General features: G+C 40.8%; 1 protein-coding gene and 1 long non-coding RNA gene across 2 annotated transcripts in view; one reads left to right on the top strand and one right to left on the bottom strand.

Moving 5' to 3' along the window:
• The window catches only part of FGD3 (FYVE, RhoGEF and PH domain containing 3), a 152930-nt gene that overhangs the window by 36406 nt on the left and 103364 nt on the right, over positions 1-13160 (bottom strand). Inside the window, exons 7-10 of the mRNA XM_072128116.1 lie at positions 12984-13140; positions 8687-8825; positions 8377-8435; positions 3475-3621 (exon numbers count right to left, since the gene is read on the bottom strand). Coding sequence (XP_071984217.1) covers positions 3475-3621; positions 8377-8435; positions 8687-8825; positions 12984-13140 — 502 coding nt within the window. The remainder of the gene's footprint in view (positions 1-3474; positions 3622-8376; positions 8436-8686; positions 8826-12983; positions 13141-13160) is intronic.
• Positions 1-13160, top strand: part of LOC140104543 (uncharacterized) — an 81524-nt gene that overhangs the window by 33283 nt on the left and 35081 nt on the right. The gene's annotated exons all lie outside the window — the stretch shown is intronic.

Below are 13160 nucleotides of genomic sequence, written 5' to 3'. Positions count from 1 at the left end.
CAAAGTTTTATAAAACTGTCATATTCCTTCCGGTTAAGCCTCAAGGACAATATAAGAAGTGTCTGTATTGTTCTCATGCATTATTCACTGATTTAAACATCATTTTCCAACACATCTGTCAAGGACGTGGGTGAAAGGGAGTCTGCCTGGGGGCCAAGCACAATGGGGCGATCATTAGATTTGCATTAACGGAGACAATAGAAGACAGAAATGTATGACACCTTGTATAGAATCCTGCTCTATAACTTGACAGAAAGCAACTTTTTCTGGAAATGGGCAAGGGGAATTATCTATTGACTTGACTTCAATATTATCTACACTCCATGAATGATCATTCCTATGCTGAAAATAACCAGATGTTAATAACTTGCCATATTTTACATGGTTTCAAGTGCATTCAAGGGGTCTATATTTAAAGGGTTGGTGCCCAAAAAGTGTGTAGGTACTGGAAAAGAGAAGAAATTTGTTGCCAGCCCATGGCAGGCCATCACTGGCCTCAAGGACGTTGCAACAATACAAGACTGCTGAGGCCAGTGAGTGGATAGCCAAGACCCTTGGAGTCTACAACATATTAAAAATGTAATATGTTTTCCAAACTTCAAATATATAGTTACAAGAAACACAAGTCCAGCAAGCAGATAAGTGACCCTTTGAAGGAATGCAGAGGATTTAAGCATTTTCTGTAAGTAGCTAAACATAATAAGATTATGGGATAATAAGGGCTCGGTAATACAAGGGTGGGCTTGTTACAGAAGACTGGTTACTACTGATATCTCCACTGCTACAAAGATTAAACAATACGAATAGTAAAATTAAAAACGTCAAGTTGGTCTATGCAAGGTGCATTATATATGCCTGGAACAGTGTGGAGAAGTGTGTACAGGCAAAGAATGTATATACAATTCTTTTATTGATACTAAATCATTACCTGACAACAAATATTATGTTAAAAACACTTAAAAAGTACATCTGTACATATCCCCTAGACCAGTGATGGCAAACCTTTTAGACGCCGAGTGCCCAAACTACAACCAAAACCCACATATTTTTTGCAAAGTGCTGATGTGACAATTTAAACAGTAACTTATTACTCCCTGCTCTGTCACGTTTAAATTGTATGGGCACCTGAGAACACCAATAGAGTAGAAAGAAGGAGAAAAAGCTTTGGTTATCATTGTAGCTTCATTCTAGGGTCCTGGGCTGCCTTGGACTGCAAGAGGCCTTGAGTCCTGTCTGGCAGAGTCTGCGGTGGGATGATGGCACGAGTGCCCATAGAGAGGGCTCTGAGTGCCACCTCTGGCTCCAGTGCCATAGGTTCGCCACCACTGCCCTAGACCCTTGTACCAGACCGTGATAAGCTGATACAAATCACATAGTTTTCTATACCAGGTAAAAATCTTCTAGCTGCATCAACAATCCATGTGGACAATTTTGTAGTGTAAAATATATGGTAATAACATCAAATACAGACAGTATCGCACCCAATGGAAGCAATGGCACAGTCAGTTGAAGTACTATATAAACATGAATTGTCGGTACATAGTTACCAATCCATTATTCGGGTGGCAGCAAGTATAACAAACGTATGTCAAACATATGCCTGGAACAGTGGCCCAAAAAAAGGTGAAAACGCCTACAATATTGTCAAAAGAAGTGTTTTGCAAAAAAAAAAAAATTAAAAGTGGACTGTAGAAGATTGGAAACCGGTGATTGGAGCAATAATACTAAAGTCAATAGACTGGGCTCTGATGGGTGTAAATTGGTCTAGAAAAATCAGGGGAAATGGATGGAGAAATCCGTAATTGTCAAGTTCGGTGGAAGAAGCTTAATAATATGGGGTTGTTTCACAGCCAAACCGTTTGGTAGTTGATCCGGATTGATTGTGGTCTCAATGCTGAGCAACATGTAAGTATCTTACACGATGAGGTACTTGAATTCTATTGATATAAAAAGGAAGACATTTACTAAGACATTTACTAAGGGCCCGCCGGACGCATTTCCGTCGGGTTTCCCAATGATTTCCATTTTGCTCTGAATTGCCCCGAGATTTTGGCGCACGTGATCGGATTTTGGCGCATCGGCGCCGTTTGCACGCGACAGAAATTGGGGGGCGGTCCGTCAGACAAGATTTAACATTTAGAATTGTGTTGCAAGACACACACTTACAAGCACCAGGAAGAAGCAGGTGAACTCCGGCGGACCTTGGCGCAGAAGTGGTGGATGCAGGATATTGGGCATACAAGCTTAGTGAATTGCGGCAGACCCGAATCCTTGTCGGACAACGCACCGCAGGATCGTGACAGGACCAGGTAAGTAAATCTGCCCCATTGTGTTGTAGAAAGACAAGCACCTGAGGCATGTCTCTAGACTGGAGAAGAAATGTTTCAATGACCACGAAGCATAGTTGCTGGATTGGCCCCCACAGCCCCAGAATCCAATCCCCCGCTTGTGGGTAGAGTTGAAGAAAAAAATTAGAATTGTACCTATGTGAGTCGACCAGTTGATCAGATTTTGGTTGAGACATGCTTGGATCTGAGAATGCCCAGAACGATTCAGGCAGTGATGAAAGCCAACGGTGATACCAACACTAATAAACATGACATTTTTAAAAAATAAAAAGTAACAATGCTCTTGCATAACAAGAATCTATATAACTAAGCATTTGCTAAATATAGGCAGTCCCCAGGTTACGTACATGATCGGTTCTTTAGGTTTGTTCTTAAGTTGAATTTGTACGTGCTGTGAGTCGGAACAGGTATAAGTTTTTGTCCAAGTGACAATTGGATTTTCAAAATTTTGTGCGGTCATGGGAACAAGGATTATCAATAAAGCTTCATTACAGACACCTTACTGATTATTGCAGCCTGGGACTAAAGTAAAGCATCCAGAGAGCTTCACCAGAGGTCACAGTGGGCAGAGGGGTCCGTCTGTAACTAGGGGTTGTCTGTAAATTGTGTGTCCTTACGTCAAGGACCGCCTTTAGTTACAAATTTACTGCCTGCAAGTCAAATTTATGTAGAAGATTGCCAAAATGATTGTCTGTGTCTATAATGATGACATAAAGCTTGAGCGGATGGTGAGATATGGAGCATGAAAGTCGAAAGTTCAAACATTGTTATCCTGTAGCTTATTCGTGAAATTATGAACACTCCTAAACACTCCTTCTAAAAAATCCCACCATTGAAAATAGAACACTGTGGAAATATTCTTAATTTAAAATTATTCACGGATTATTTAAATACTAAACGAAATGACATTCCGCTTTGTCTCGCTGATTGCAGCTCCTTAATTCACAGCAGACCTCCACAAATAATCCTCTTAGTGTTAGATTTGTAAAATCTAGGTTTTATGATAATACCCTCTTGGCCACCGGCGCTGCAATTCTGCACAATGAAAGATACTGCCTGAAAAATTGTCACAAGGAAGAGGCCAAATAATCACAATGAGGACAGTGTGATGGGGTCCATGGCTTACCAGGTATAGGTAGCGGTCCTGTGCCGTCCCATTCTTTGCTGATAGTTTCTGTATGTGTCCTTCTTTGATGAGCTCATTCGCAGGGTTGACTATATCCTCCTCTCCTCCCAGCCGCTCATATACTTCCAGCAGTTTATGCATCTTTTCCTGAAAGAGTTAGGAAGATCAGCAGAAGAACTATCTGAGGATAGTAAAACACCCTACATAGTTACAAGTGCACTCAATTTAAAAATGTTAAATTTTGTTTATGTGTTTCTTTGGAGCAAATCACTTACAACTAAGGTCCATTTCTTCTTCACAAAGTCACCTACCAATGGGGTCGTCTTCTACTGGGGCTCATTGAATAAGAGACTATGGCCAACAGAGGAACCACTGCACGCCGGTTCGCCAGTTCAACGCGAGATCCCTTAAAGGGGTTCTCCCGAGGATGAAAAACATTGTTGTTTCTTCTAAAAACCGCGCCAAGCCTGACCATGGTTGGTGCAGGTATTCCAACCCAGGTGTATAGAATTGAATGGAGCCAAGTTGCAAAACCACACACTATCCATGTCCAGGAGAGGAGCTGTTTTTGGAAAAAAGCAGCCATGTTTTTCAACCTCAGGGGAACCCCTTAAACTTTGGCATTGAACTTTTCCTTCACATGTTATCAAGGGATAGGTTACGACTGGAGGTTCCAAGGGTTGGACCCCAAGCCCCTGATCTCATAGCAATTTTTATTGCGTCCCAAGATTTAATGGTAATAGGTTAAGGTGTGGCATAATCAAGTACAAGAACAAAAGTTTGTATTTCCACAGACAAGCACCGTGCCCCTCCATTCATTTTCTAAGGTAATGATGGAGATATCCCATAGACATATGCAGTATATGCACACGGTCATCTGGTTCCTCTAGTCATTTGTTGGATAGTTTGTGGTAGTTCCATTGGTTGGAGCCTCATTGATTAGCATGTTACTGATTAGGTAAAATTTGGAACAACCCCTCTAAAAATCGCCACATAACTTTGTTGGAATCAATCACATTAAACCATTGCTCACCCTAAACTGCCTTTGTGCTACTCAGAAATCTGAAACTTAAGCCACCGATTAATATAAAACACTTTGTTTAGAAATGTTGGAAATTGTAAGCAGTTTCCAATGGTATTAGGTGCTATACAGCCCCTGTTCCTTCTGCGTGTACAATTGGTGTTCAGAAATCAAAAGACTTTAGCCATCTGATCTTCTCCCATGTATCCATGACACATCCGAGGATCATTACGACCGTATTTCTTTGTTGAATCCAGTTTCCATGAGAACAAAGTATAAAAGTCTTCCATTCCTTGGGTCCTGAAGTGTGAACTGCTTTTTATGTCGGACTTTTACACCCCCCATGTAATATGTCAGCAATCTGGTAATGAGACTCCATGCTGTATGTTATGACATGGTGCAGAAGTTACCAGCAGGGGGCGCACATTTGGTCACTCCATGAGTTCTGAGTTTTGCTTACATGTATTTTTAACAACCCAGAAAAACCCTTAAACAATATATAAATTGATATTTAGTGTCCTTTTCCTATTTTAGGCAATGTAAAGAGAGCCTGATGGGTATTACTTGAGGCGCAGGTGAATGAACTGTTAAATAACTTTTTTTTAAATGTTATATCATAATTAACCTCATCATTATATTACATTTCATTATCTTTGATTGTAATAAATATATATATATATATTTTTTACAACCCTGACAGCCCCTTTAAATATTTTTCAACCGATATTATGTCTCCCATTCCTTTTTTTTTTTAAGCTTTCCTTCCAAAGTTAGGGCTGTATCTACCACTAAGGTGGCGCCATGTCTAGACCTTTCAGGTCTCCATTCCACCAATGGCCCCATAATGGGATTCTAAAAAGTTGGTCTGGGGATATTTGAGAGGGTGAGAGGAAAAAATCTGTTTGGGTGAAACTTTTTGTGCAATTGAAGATTGGCAGCTTTTGCATAACCAAGCATGCCTTGAAAAACACCCCCCATTGCGTATAGGTAAAGTAGACTTATACAGTTCTCCCATCAGTGGATACATGGGTTCTAATGTGAATGCCAGCAAAAACCTGCAACTATAACAAGACCATTCATATATAAAAATATTCATATGCTTCTGCAAGAAAGTCTCAGATGCTAGAACACAGATCATGTTTTTCATTTGTTCCAACCCAATTACCGGAGCGGCTGTGGTGCTCCAGCTGAGCGTCTGACCTCTTGTGTCTATGGAGGTAGTGAGACATGGCAGACGTGTTCCTATAGGCTGCAACACTTTGTAAAATATCAATGGAGCAGTGATGTATCTCATTGCTGACAGACGGCAAAGGCCATTAGAACATCTTGCTAAATTTAGCATTACGTAACAGTGTTGCTGTGTCTGAATCATCGGTGCAAGGCTGGAGATTTTAAAGGAAAACAAGCATGATAAACCAGGGACACTCACAGATCCGGGCATTGTGACGGCGGTAATCTTCTTATATTTGTTATCCATGGCCTCCTTCCTTTTAAAATAACTATTATGCTAATGAGCCTGAAGGGCTCCTAGGGGTGTTACCTGAGCTCCTCAGTGCTACAGCTTCACAGGCTGTTACACTGTGCAGGAGCACTTCCTCCTCTGAATTTGTGCTGAAACTTCCTCTGCTGCAGAGCTAACATCAGGCCGATGGAGGGGGTATGTGCTAAAGGAGTAGAGCAGGAGGGAAGACAGTGTAACAGCCTGTGAAGGTTCTGGTAACACCTCCAAGAGCCATTGTGGCTCATTAGCATTATTGTAAAAGTTGATTTTATTAGGAAGGAGGCTATGGATAACAAATATAAGAATATTAACACAGTCATGTGGCCTAGATCTATGAGAAAGTGTCCCTGGTTTATCATAATAGATTTTACTTTCCTTTAAGAGGAATATGTATAATGTTTGTACATTATATAGATTCTCATCAATTAAAATAAAGACATTGAGTCGGGTGCAGACTCGGGACCGACATGAAAGAGTTAAGCCAGGATAGTCCGACCAATGGAAATCAGGGTTAGGTCAGATTAGAACAGGTGAACAGGAAGGGGGAGAAAGAGACACAGCAAAGAGGAGCAGCAGCAGTTTTCCTGCCATAGCCAACCTGGGTTGTAAAACCAGGATCGTCGCAGATATGGTAACCCTTGTTAAGGGGAATGTGGATGTTAAGGGTTGGGTGGTAGGGTTCCCACTGAACAAAATTCTGGGGAATTTGGTTTAACCATAATATTTTTATCTTGCCAAAGGTTGATACATTGCAGCCAAGGGGATATGTATTGCAAGAAGTGTCCTTCCAGACCTTCCTGGTGTTCAGTCAACATTATATTAGTCAATGAGGCTGCTGTTTTATTTCTGGGGCACCAGTTTTTTGGTGTATTAAAAAGTTACAATTTCTGGTAACTTCTGGAAATAGCGATTACTGCACCAGAATGAGTAATTCTTTGTAATTCAGGGATGTTATGTTGTGTTTGGTCTACCATTTATGAGAAGATTAATGAAGATGGCAAGTAGGCTTGCTGGGGTTGGTTGTACAATGGATTGTTCCTAGTAACACATCCTTTCTCATCAGCACCCTTTCTTCCGTGGCATCCCCATGTCATGTTGACTTTGGAAAATATCAAAAGTCACTATGATTTTAGGGATATACACAAGTGCCCAATTAACCCTCACTAACAATAGAACCTTCATGGAACTTTTACCATGATGGGTCCCATTGTACCCCTAAATGATACTAATTTTTAACATTTAGTCCTTTTGGAATTCTACACTTGCATTTCTGCAATCAACTGGTAACATCAAGGACAATAAATAGTTAAACAGAGCACAATACTTCATTTTCCGAAATCCCATGTAATTATCCAGGATGCAGTTTGCCTACAAGTGCCTAAAGAGCGCTGTCTTGATAATCTACGTATCGAGGTCAGGCATCCAGCTAAGCGCAGTGTTTAGAGATGTGGATGATCAGATCATGCCTTTTCAGCCTCAGGGAGACTAGAAGAGCAGGACAGGAATGATAATGAGGAAAGCGGATGGCTCATATCAAGTTGAGATGGAAAACCAGGACACCCATGTGATAAACTGCTTCATTAGTCTATAATCTCCTCCCCCGCTTCCATTTGGGTAATGATTAAGTAAAATAGTTCTGGGGTATTAGTGTCATTATAGCTGTCAGTCAAAACTCTGAAATCTGGAAGCAGAGACAAAAAAAAAAAACTTGCGAAATGGTTTATAACTATGTAAAACTTCAGGAAAAAGATGTCTTTAGGATTTTTCACCAAGGAGGCGTCTTGGTCTGAGTGTTCTTAACCTAGGCCCCTTGGTGTTCTTAACCTGAGTGTTCTTAACCTATTGTCTAGTTGATATTTGAGCTCGAATTTTCAGCTTCTGAATGCAGACAAAAATATTTGGATTCATAATTAGGAAGCAGAGGTATTGTAAAGTATAATACAAAGGTGTACACTCTTCTTTAAAGGGGTTGCCCTGAAGAGCTTTCTTCTCCTGACCCCTCAACTAACTATCTTAAAGAGGACCTTTAGCAACTTCCACCAACTGAAAACCACAGACTTCCACATGGAAACCCAACAAACTCCTTTATAGTCATTGGGATTTTTGGACTTCATTGGTTCTCAAGTGCTACCCCATGGTCTAAGGAGACCACAGTTTGGTTGATGCATGTCACATGACTTCAGGCACCTCCACAGGTGCTCAAGACCAGAATTACCATTGAGACACAAGAGCTTGGAGATGGTCCAAAGTACAACTAGTGATTTTTTTTTGGCACCCAATAGTTTTTTTTTTTTTAGTATTCCAGAAAAAAAAAACTACATTGTTTATGTAAATATATATAGTTTTAGAAAACATAACAACTGCACTCGCCTTTACCTACCATTTTTCGAATGGCTGCATTTGAGTGATTCGCTGCGGTGGCAATAAGCTCCAGGGACTCTGTAATAAGGATGATCCAATTACACATATTAAACATTCAGTCAGCGTGGAGACAGCGGTTCATCATAGTGTACTGCAAGGTTATGCTAAGGTGATCAGTTGTCAGAGGATAGGTAGACCTCAATGTATACTGTGTGATAGCAACACAAACTACTATTATCAAAGGTAACGGAACTCATGAGGAAGAAGGAACAGTAGGATCATTGTGTCAGCAATGGCATCTAACAAGACGTGCTTATTAAATATCATACTCTCTGCATCCTTTCTGTCCGCAGAGTCCTCAGGCAGTTTCTTTAAATAATCTTTCAGGAGAAGTTCATAGCGAGGAATTCGTTGGATCGGCTCCAACATGTGATGCTGCAATGTCAGATTCCCACAGACGTCCTCTTTCTGTAAAGAATAAACATGGGACAGATGTCACTTCAAAATCAGGATATTGCAGAACATAGCCCAGACTTATCCATTACATAGTCATCCTGTCCATTATCTACAAGGTCTTCTATATAGAGTCAGATCCTACAGTCTATTAGTGTGTTTTTAGCAAGTACAAACCAAAAGCATCACACGTTCTGCTGAAACTCACTTGTCAACTTTACCGTATAGACTGGGACAGAAGGAGCAGAGTCTTCTCATTATCATAGGATAATGAGAATATGTAGGTGTATTGAAACTAAAACTACATCCAGGAGGATTGTTCTAGAATTAACATTTATCGTCTATATAAGACCACTGGCGGTCATACTGATAACTAGAATAGAGGTCCTCAATAGAAACAAAAACTTTAGTTTGGCATTCGAGAGCAAAGAGGAAGTGCAGTTCTCACCGGAATGTGTTGTATGAGCTTTGTTAAACAATGCAGGACTATAGGGAAGTGCAGACCACGGCAATGGGCATTTTCGACACAGAAGTTTGCTTCTTGACTGGAAAGGTTTGAAGAACCGCATATCTGTGGGAAACGGCCGTTGATGGGATTGTACCTTGCCATAGTTCTGCATCATTTAAGAAAGTTAATCTCAATATATTCCTTTGAGGCCCACTCGTTCTCCTCATTATGGTTTGTCTTACCACTTTCTGCTGCGCACCATCGCTGGTTGATTTGTTGGACCCTGCCTCTTCGTTCCTGACCGCGGATGGCTCTGTTGATGTCCCAGTGAGTGCTAGTGCTACTCTGTTTTTTACCATCTATATGTGACTTACTTACCTTGGGCTTTCAAGTTGCATTTGCAGTGTGGCTGATATTTGTGTCCCCAATGGGGGAGGGATTACCAGGGTTTAGCCAAAACAACATCGGTGGTGGCAAACCTGTGGCAGCACCATAGCTTGATTTGAACCAGCAGCATGTCAATTCTGGCAATTTTTTTTTACGTTTTTGCCATGACCAGGTCCACAGTGGACTCTTCATTCTGCAGAGTCTGTGTGTCCCTGACCATTGCTTGGGTTAACATGTTGTGGATTCAATGCATTCAATGTGCATAAGGCTGTGATAGAAACCCAAATCAATCTCTGTGTACAAGAGTTTTTGAGACAGAATCGGACTACCTAAGGAATGTCAATGATGATCTTTTACCCATTTTACCCAGAAGTAAATATATGTTCTATAAATCAGTTTTTACATTAGGACATCCAGCAAATGACTAGCGGATGACACAGAGCCTGGGATGTATCAAACACCAGAATATTTTCCACTTGAAATCACGATGTTAAAAGCATTTAAAGCAGTGTACTATCTGACAAGATGATGGAGGCTGGAATTAGAATGTGGAAAATCCTCCATACAGCTAAGTGCTGCATTAATGGAAAACCATGTAGTGCTTGTACACTGCATAACAACAGAACAGGGAGAATCAATGGAGAACGTCTCCTCAACCTCCGCAGCACAACGCATTCATCTCCATTGTGGAGCGCAGCTTCATATTCACAATTATTTGGCAGATTCCTGTGCAACAAATTGCATTTCCCCGGATAACAAGGGAATTCTCATAAGCGCTAGATCAGGGGTAACACAACCTGACACTGCAACGCTTTATCATTTATCAGCTTCTGGAGATGTAATAACTAAACGCTTCATTATTTAAAGACTACAGAATTTGGCCGCATTCTGCTGAATTATGGATCATGAATTATGTTTATGCTGAGTAAGAACTTTGAGTGTTACATTTATCCAAAATAAGTATATGTTAAATGGGGGTGAAGTCGCCTTAGGCAGGGTACATATTGTTGAGGCGCAAAGTCGCTATGAACTCTACAAGGTGGACTGAAAAAGCAAATCATCATAAGGAGAATTAATTCCTTTCTGACCCATGTTGATGGCCTCTCACCTAGCCAATACTGTACTGATGAGATTTATTAACATGGAAACAGCACTGTCTACAGTTGGGAGTCTACTCCTCTTGGAAAAGACAACTAGTTTGGTTTTATCAAACATTTATGCCACCAATTACAGGTGTAAACCCGTTAAATTGTGCTGGCATTCTGGCTGGGATTGTTGCAACGCAACGTCATCGGGGAAATGACAACCCATTTCATGACAGCCTGGAGCCTAAATAAGACTCTGGGGGTCATTTACTAAGGGCCGAATCGCTCTTTTTCGTCAGGTTTCCCGAAAATTACCGGTTTGCGGGGAATTGCCCCGGGTTTTTGGCGCACTCAATCGGATTGTGGCACATAACCGCCAGCATGCATGTGATGGAAATTAGGGGGCATGGCCATCGTAAAACCTGACGGATTCGAAAAAATCGTGGTATTTTTTTTAAAAAAGTGTCGCTTGACACGCGCTTACCTGCACCTGGGATAGGATGGCGAGCTCCGGCGAACTTCAGCGCGGCAGCGACACCTGATGGACCATGGGGCGCACTACCTTAGTGAATCGCCGGAAGACCCGAATCCTTGACAGAGAACATGCCACTGGATCGCGACAGGACCGAGTAAGTAAATCTGCCCCTCTGTGTCAGATTGACAGAAATGACAGGTCCTGGTGCTGTTTGCACACTATTGCAGGTCCCGAGCAAATCCACCATATACTGCAATGCTGTAGTATTGCAGTATATGGTAGGATTGATCAGACCCCCAGGGTTAAGGTACTTTAGGGGATCTAAAAATACAGCAAAAAAATGAATTATAAAAAACCTAAAAAATCATTAAAATGTTATATATTGAAGCGTCCCAAAAGTCCCGATCTATCAAATTATAAGAAACAGCTATTCCCAGCTTCAAACCATGTATCTTAAAAAAGCCTTTTTCCAGCTTTCCAGTACGTGGCACTGAATATTAAATATCATTCAGGGTGCATTAATATCTAAATACCTTATTTGCAGTTTTTTCTAATTGAAGTAAAGAGGCATTAGCATTAACAAAACTGTAATTAGGGCTTGTTTATACATTAATTTAATTGCAAAAATCAAAGACTGACTTATGGGTTTCTGCCGTAGATTTGTAGTTTGACACCATCAATCTACACATGAATTCAGCTTCATTAAATGGGAAGATCTACTGAATTTCTATTAAAATCAATGGGATGTAGTAAGTGGGTGGAGTTTACCAGCTCTAATGCAGAACAAAATCTGTCTTCTTCACACATTCTAAGGTTTTAAAAATCACATTAAAAAAACTCTACAAGGTGCTAATTTTTCTGAAAATAATGCGGAATAACAGCACTAAAATACTAAAATATGCATGTAAATTTATTAAGTGACTGCTATAAAACCATTCTGTTCCTAGATGTGCATTCTATTTTGTACAAAGGTCCTCAAATTATTCTATGCTTGATTGCACACAGGAAACATTAATGAAGGCACATAACCCAAAACGTCCTTTTAAAAGACCAAAAATGTTGCTACACTGGCTCCATGTCTACAGGGAATGTGCATAAATACTTGTGTAGGCCGGTAGCTCCGCAGAAATTATGCTTAAAAGATGTAATTTCGTTCGGTTGTTCCATAAGGTCCAACCGGTTTGGGACCAAAAGCTGTCGTTACTAGTGCCTGAACCTCAAAGTTTGGGTCCATACTGAACGTTGCAAGTTCAGGAACCAAACCCGGACGTGAACTTGTGTCCAACTTAATACCACTGACATTTTGGGGGAGGATCGACGCTCCTCTATGACGTAATGGGGAGCGACAATCCTAACCTAAACAGCTTCACTTTGTTTTTGCTATCGGCATTTAAATAGATAACATCTGTGATCGGTCCCCAGCACCAATCAGAGGGTGTTAGTGGTACCTGGAACCGGACAGGATTTTCAGCTCTAGGTCTGGCGGAATTCGAATTTAATAGGTTCAGCACATCCCTTGCTAAAATAGAGTGGAAGCTATGCTAGAAAGAGAATTCTACCGTTAACTGATTCCCGTTTTTTTTCTAGAAGATCCATGGTCAATGATTGATGATAATGTGCCAAACATGCAGCCTCCAGAGAGAGTGATCAAAGGAGTACTTCACCATTATATTATCATTGCTTCTTCATTCCAGTAAATGGTGGCCATTGCATCAGCAAGAACCTTAGTATTTCAGATTAGTGATCTATCATAGTCGAAAAATGAATTCCAGGTGTACCTGAATGGTATGGATGACCTCCTTGAAAACAGGAGACCTCTGAGTCCAGGAATTCACCATGTCCATCGCTTTGTCAAAGTTCTTTACATATTCCCCATACATTTTCAAGAATGGAGCCAGCTTCTGAAGAATGTCCCCAATTCGTGGGTTTGTGTTCCTGGAAACAGATTGTAATAC

This window comes from Engystomops pustulosus, chromosome 10, assembly GCF_040894005.1.
Source record: "Engystomops pustulosus chromosome 10, aEngPut4.maternal, whole genome shotgun sequence".
In the NCBI taxonomy this organism is placed as follows: domain Eukaryota; kingdom Metazoa; phylum Chordata; class Amphibia; order Anura; family Leptodactylidae; genus Engystomops; species Engystomops pustulosus.
This window is presented reverse-complemented; position numbering and strand designations above follow the sequence as displayed.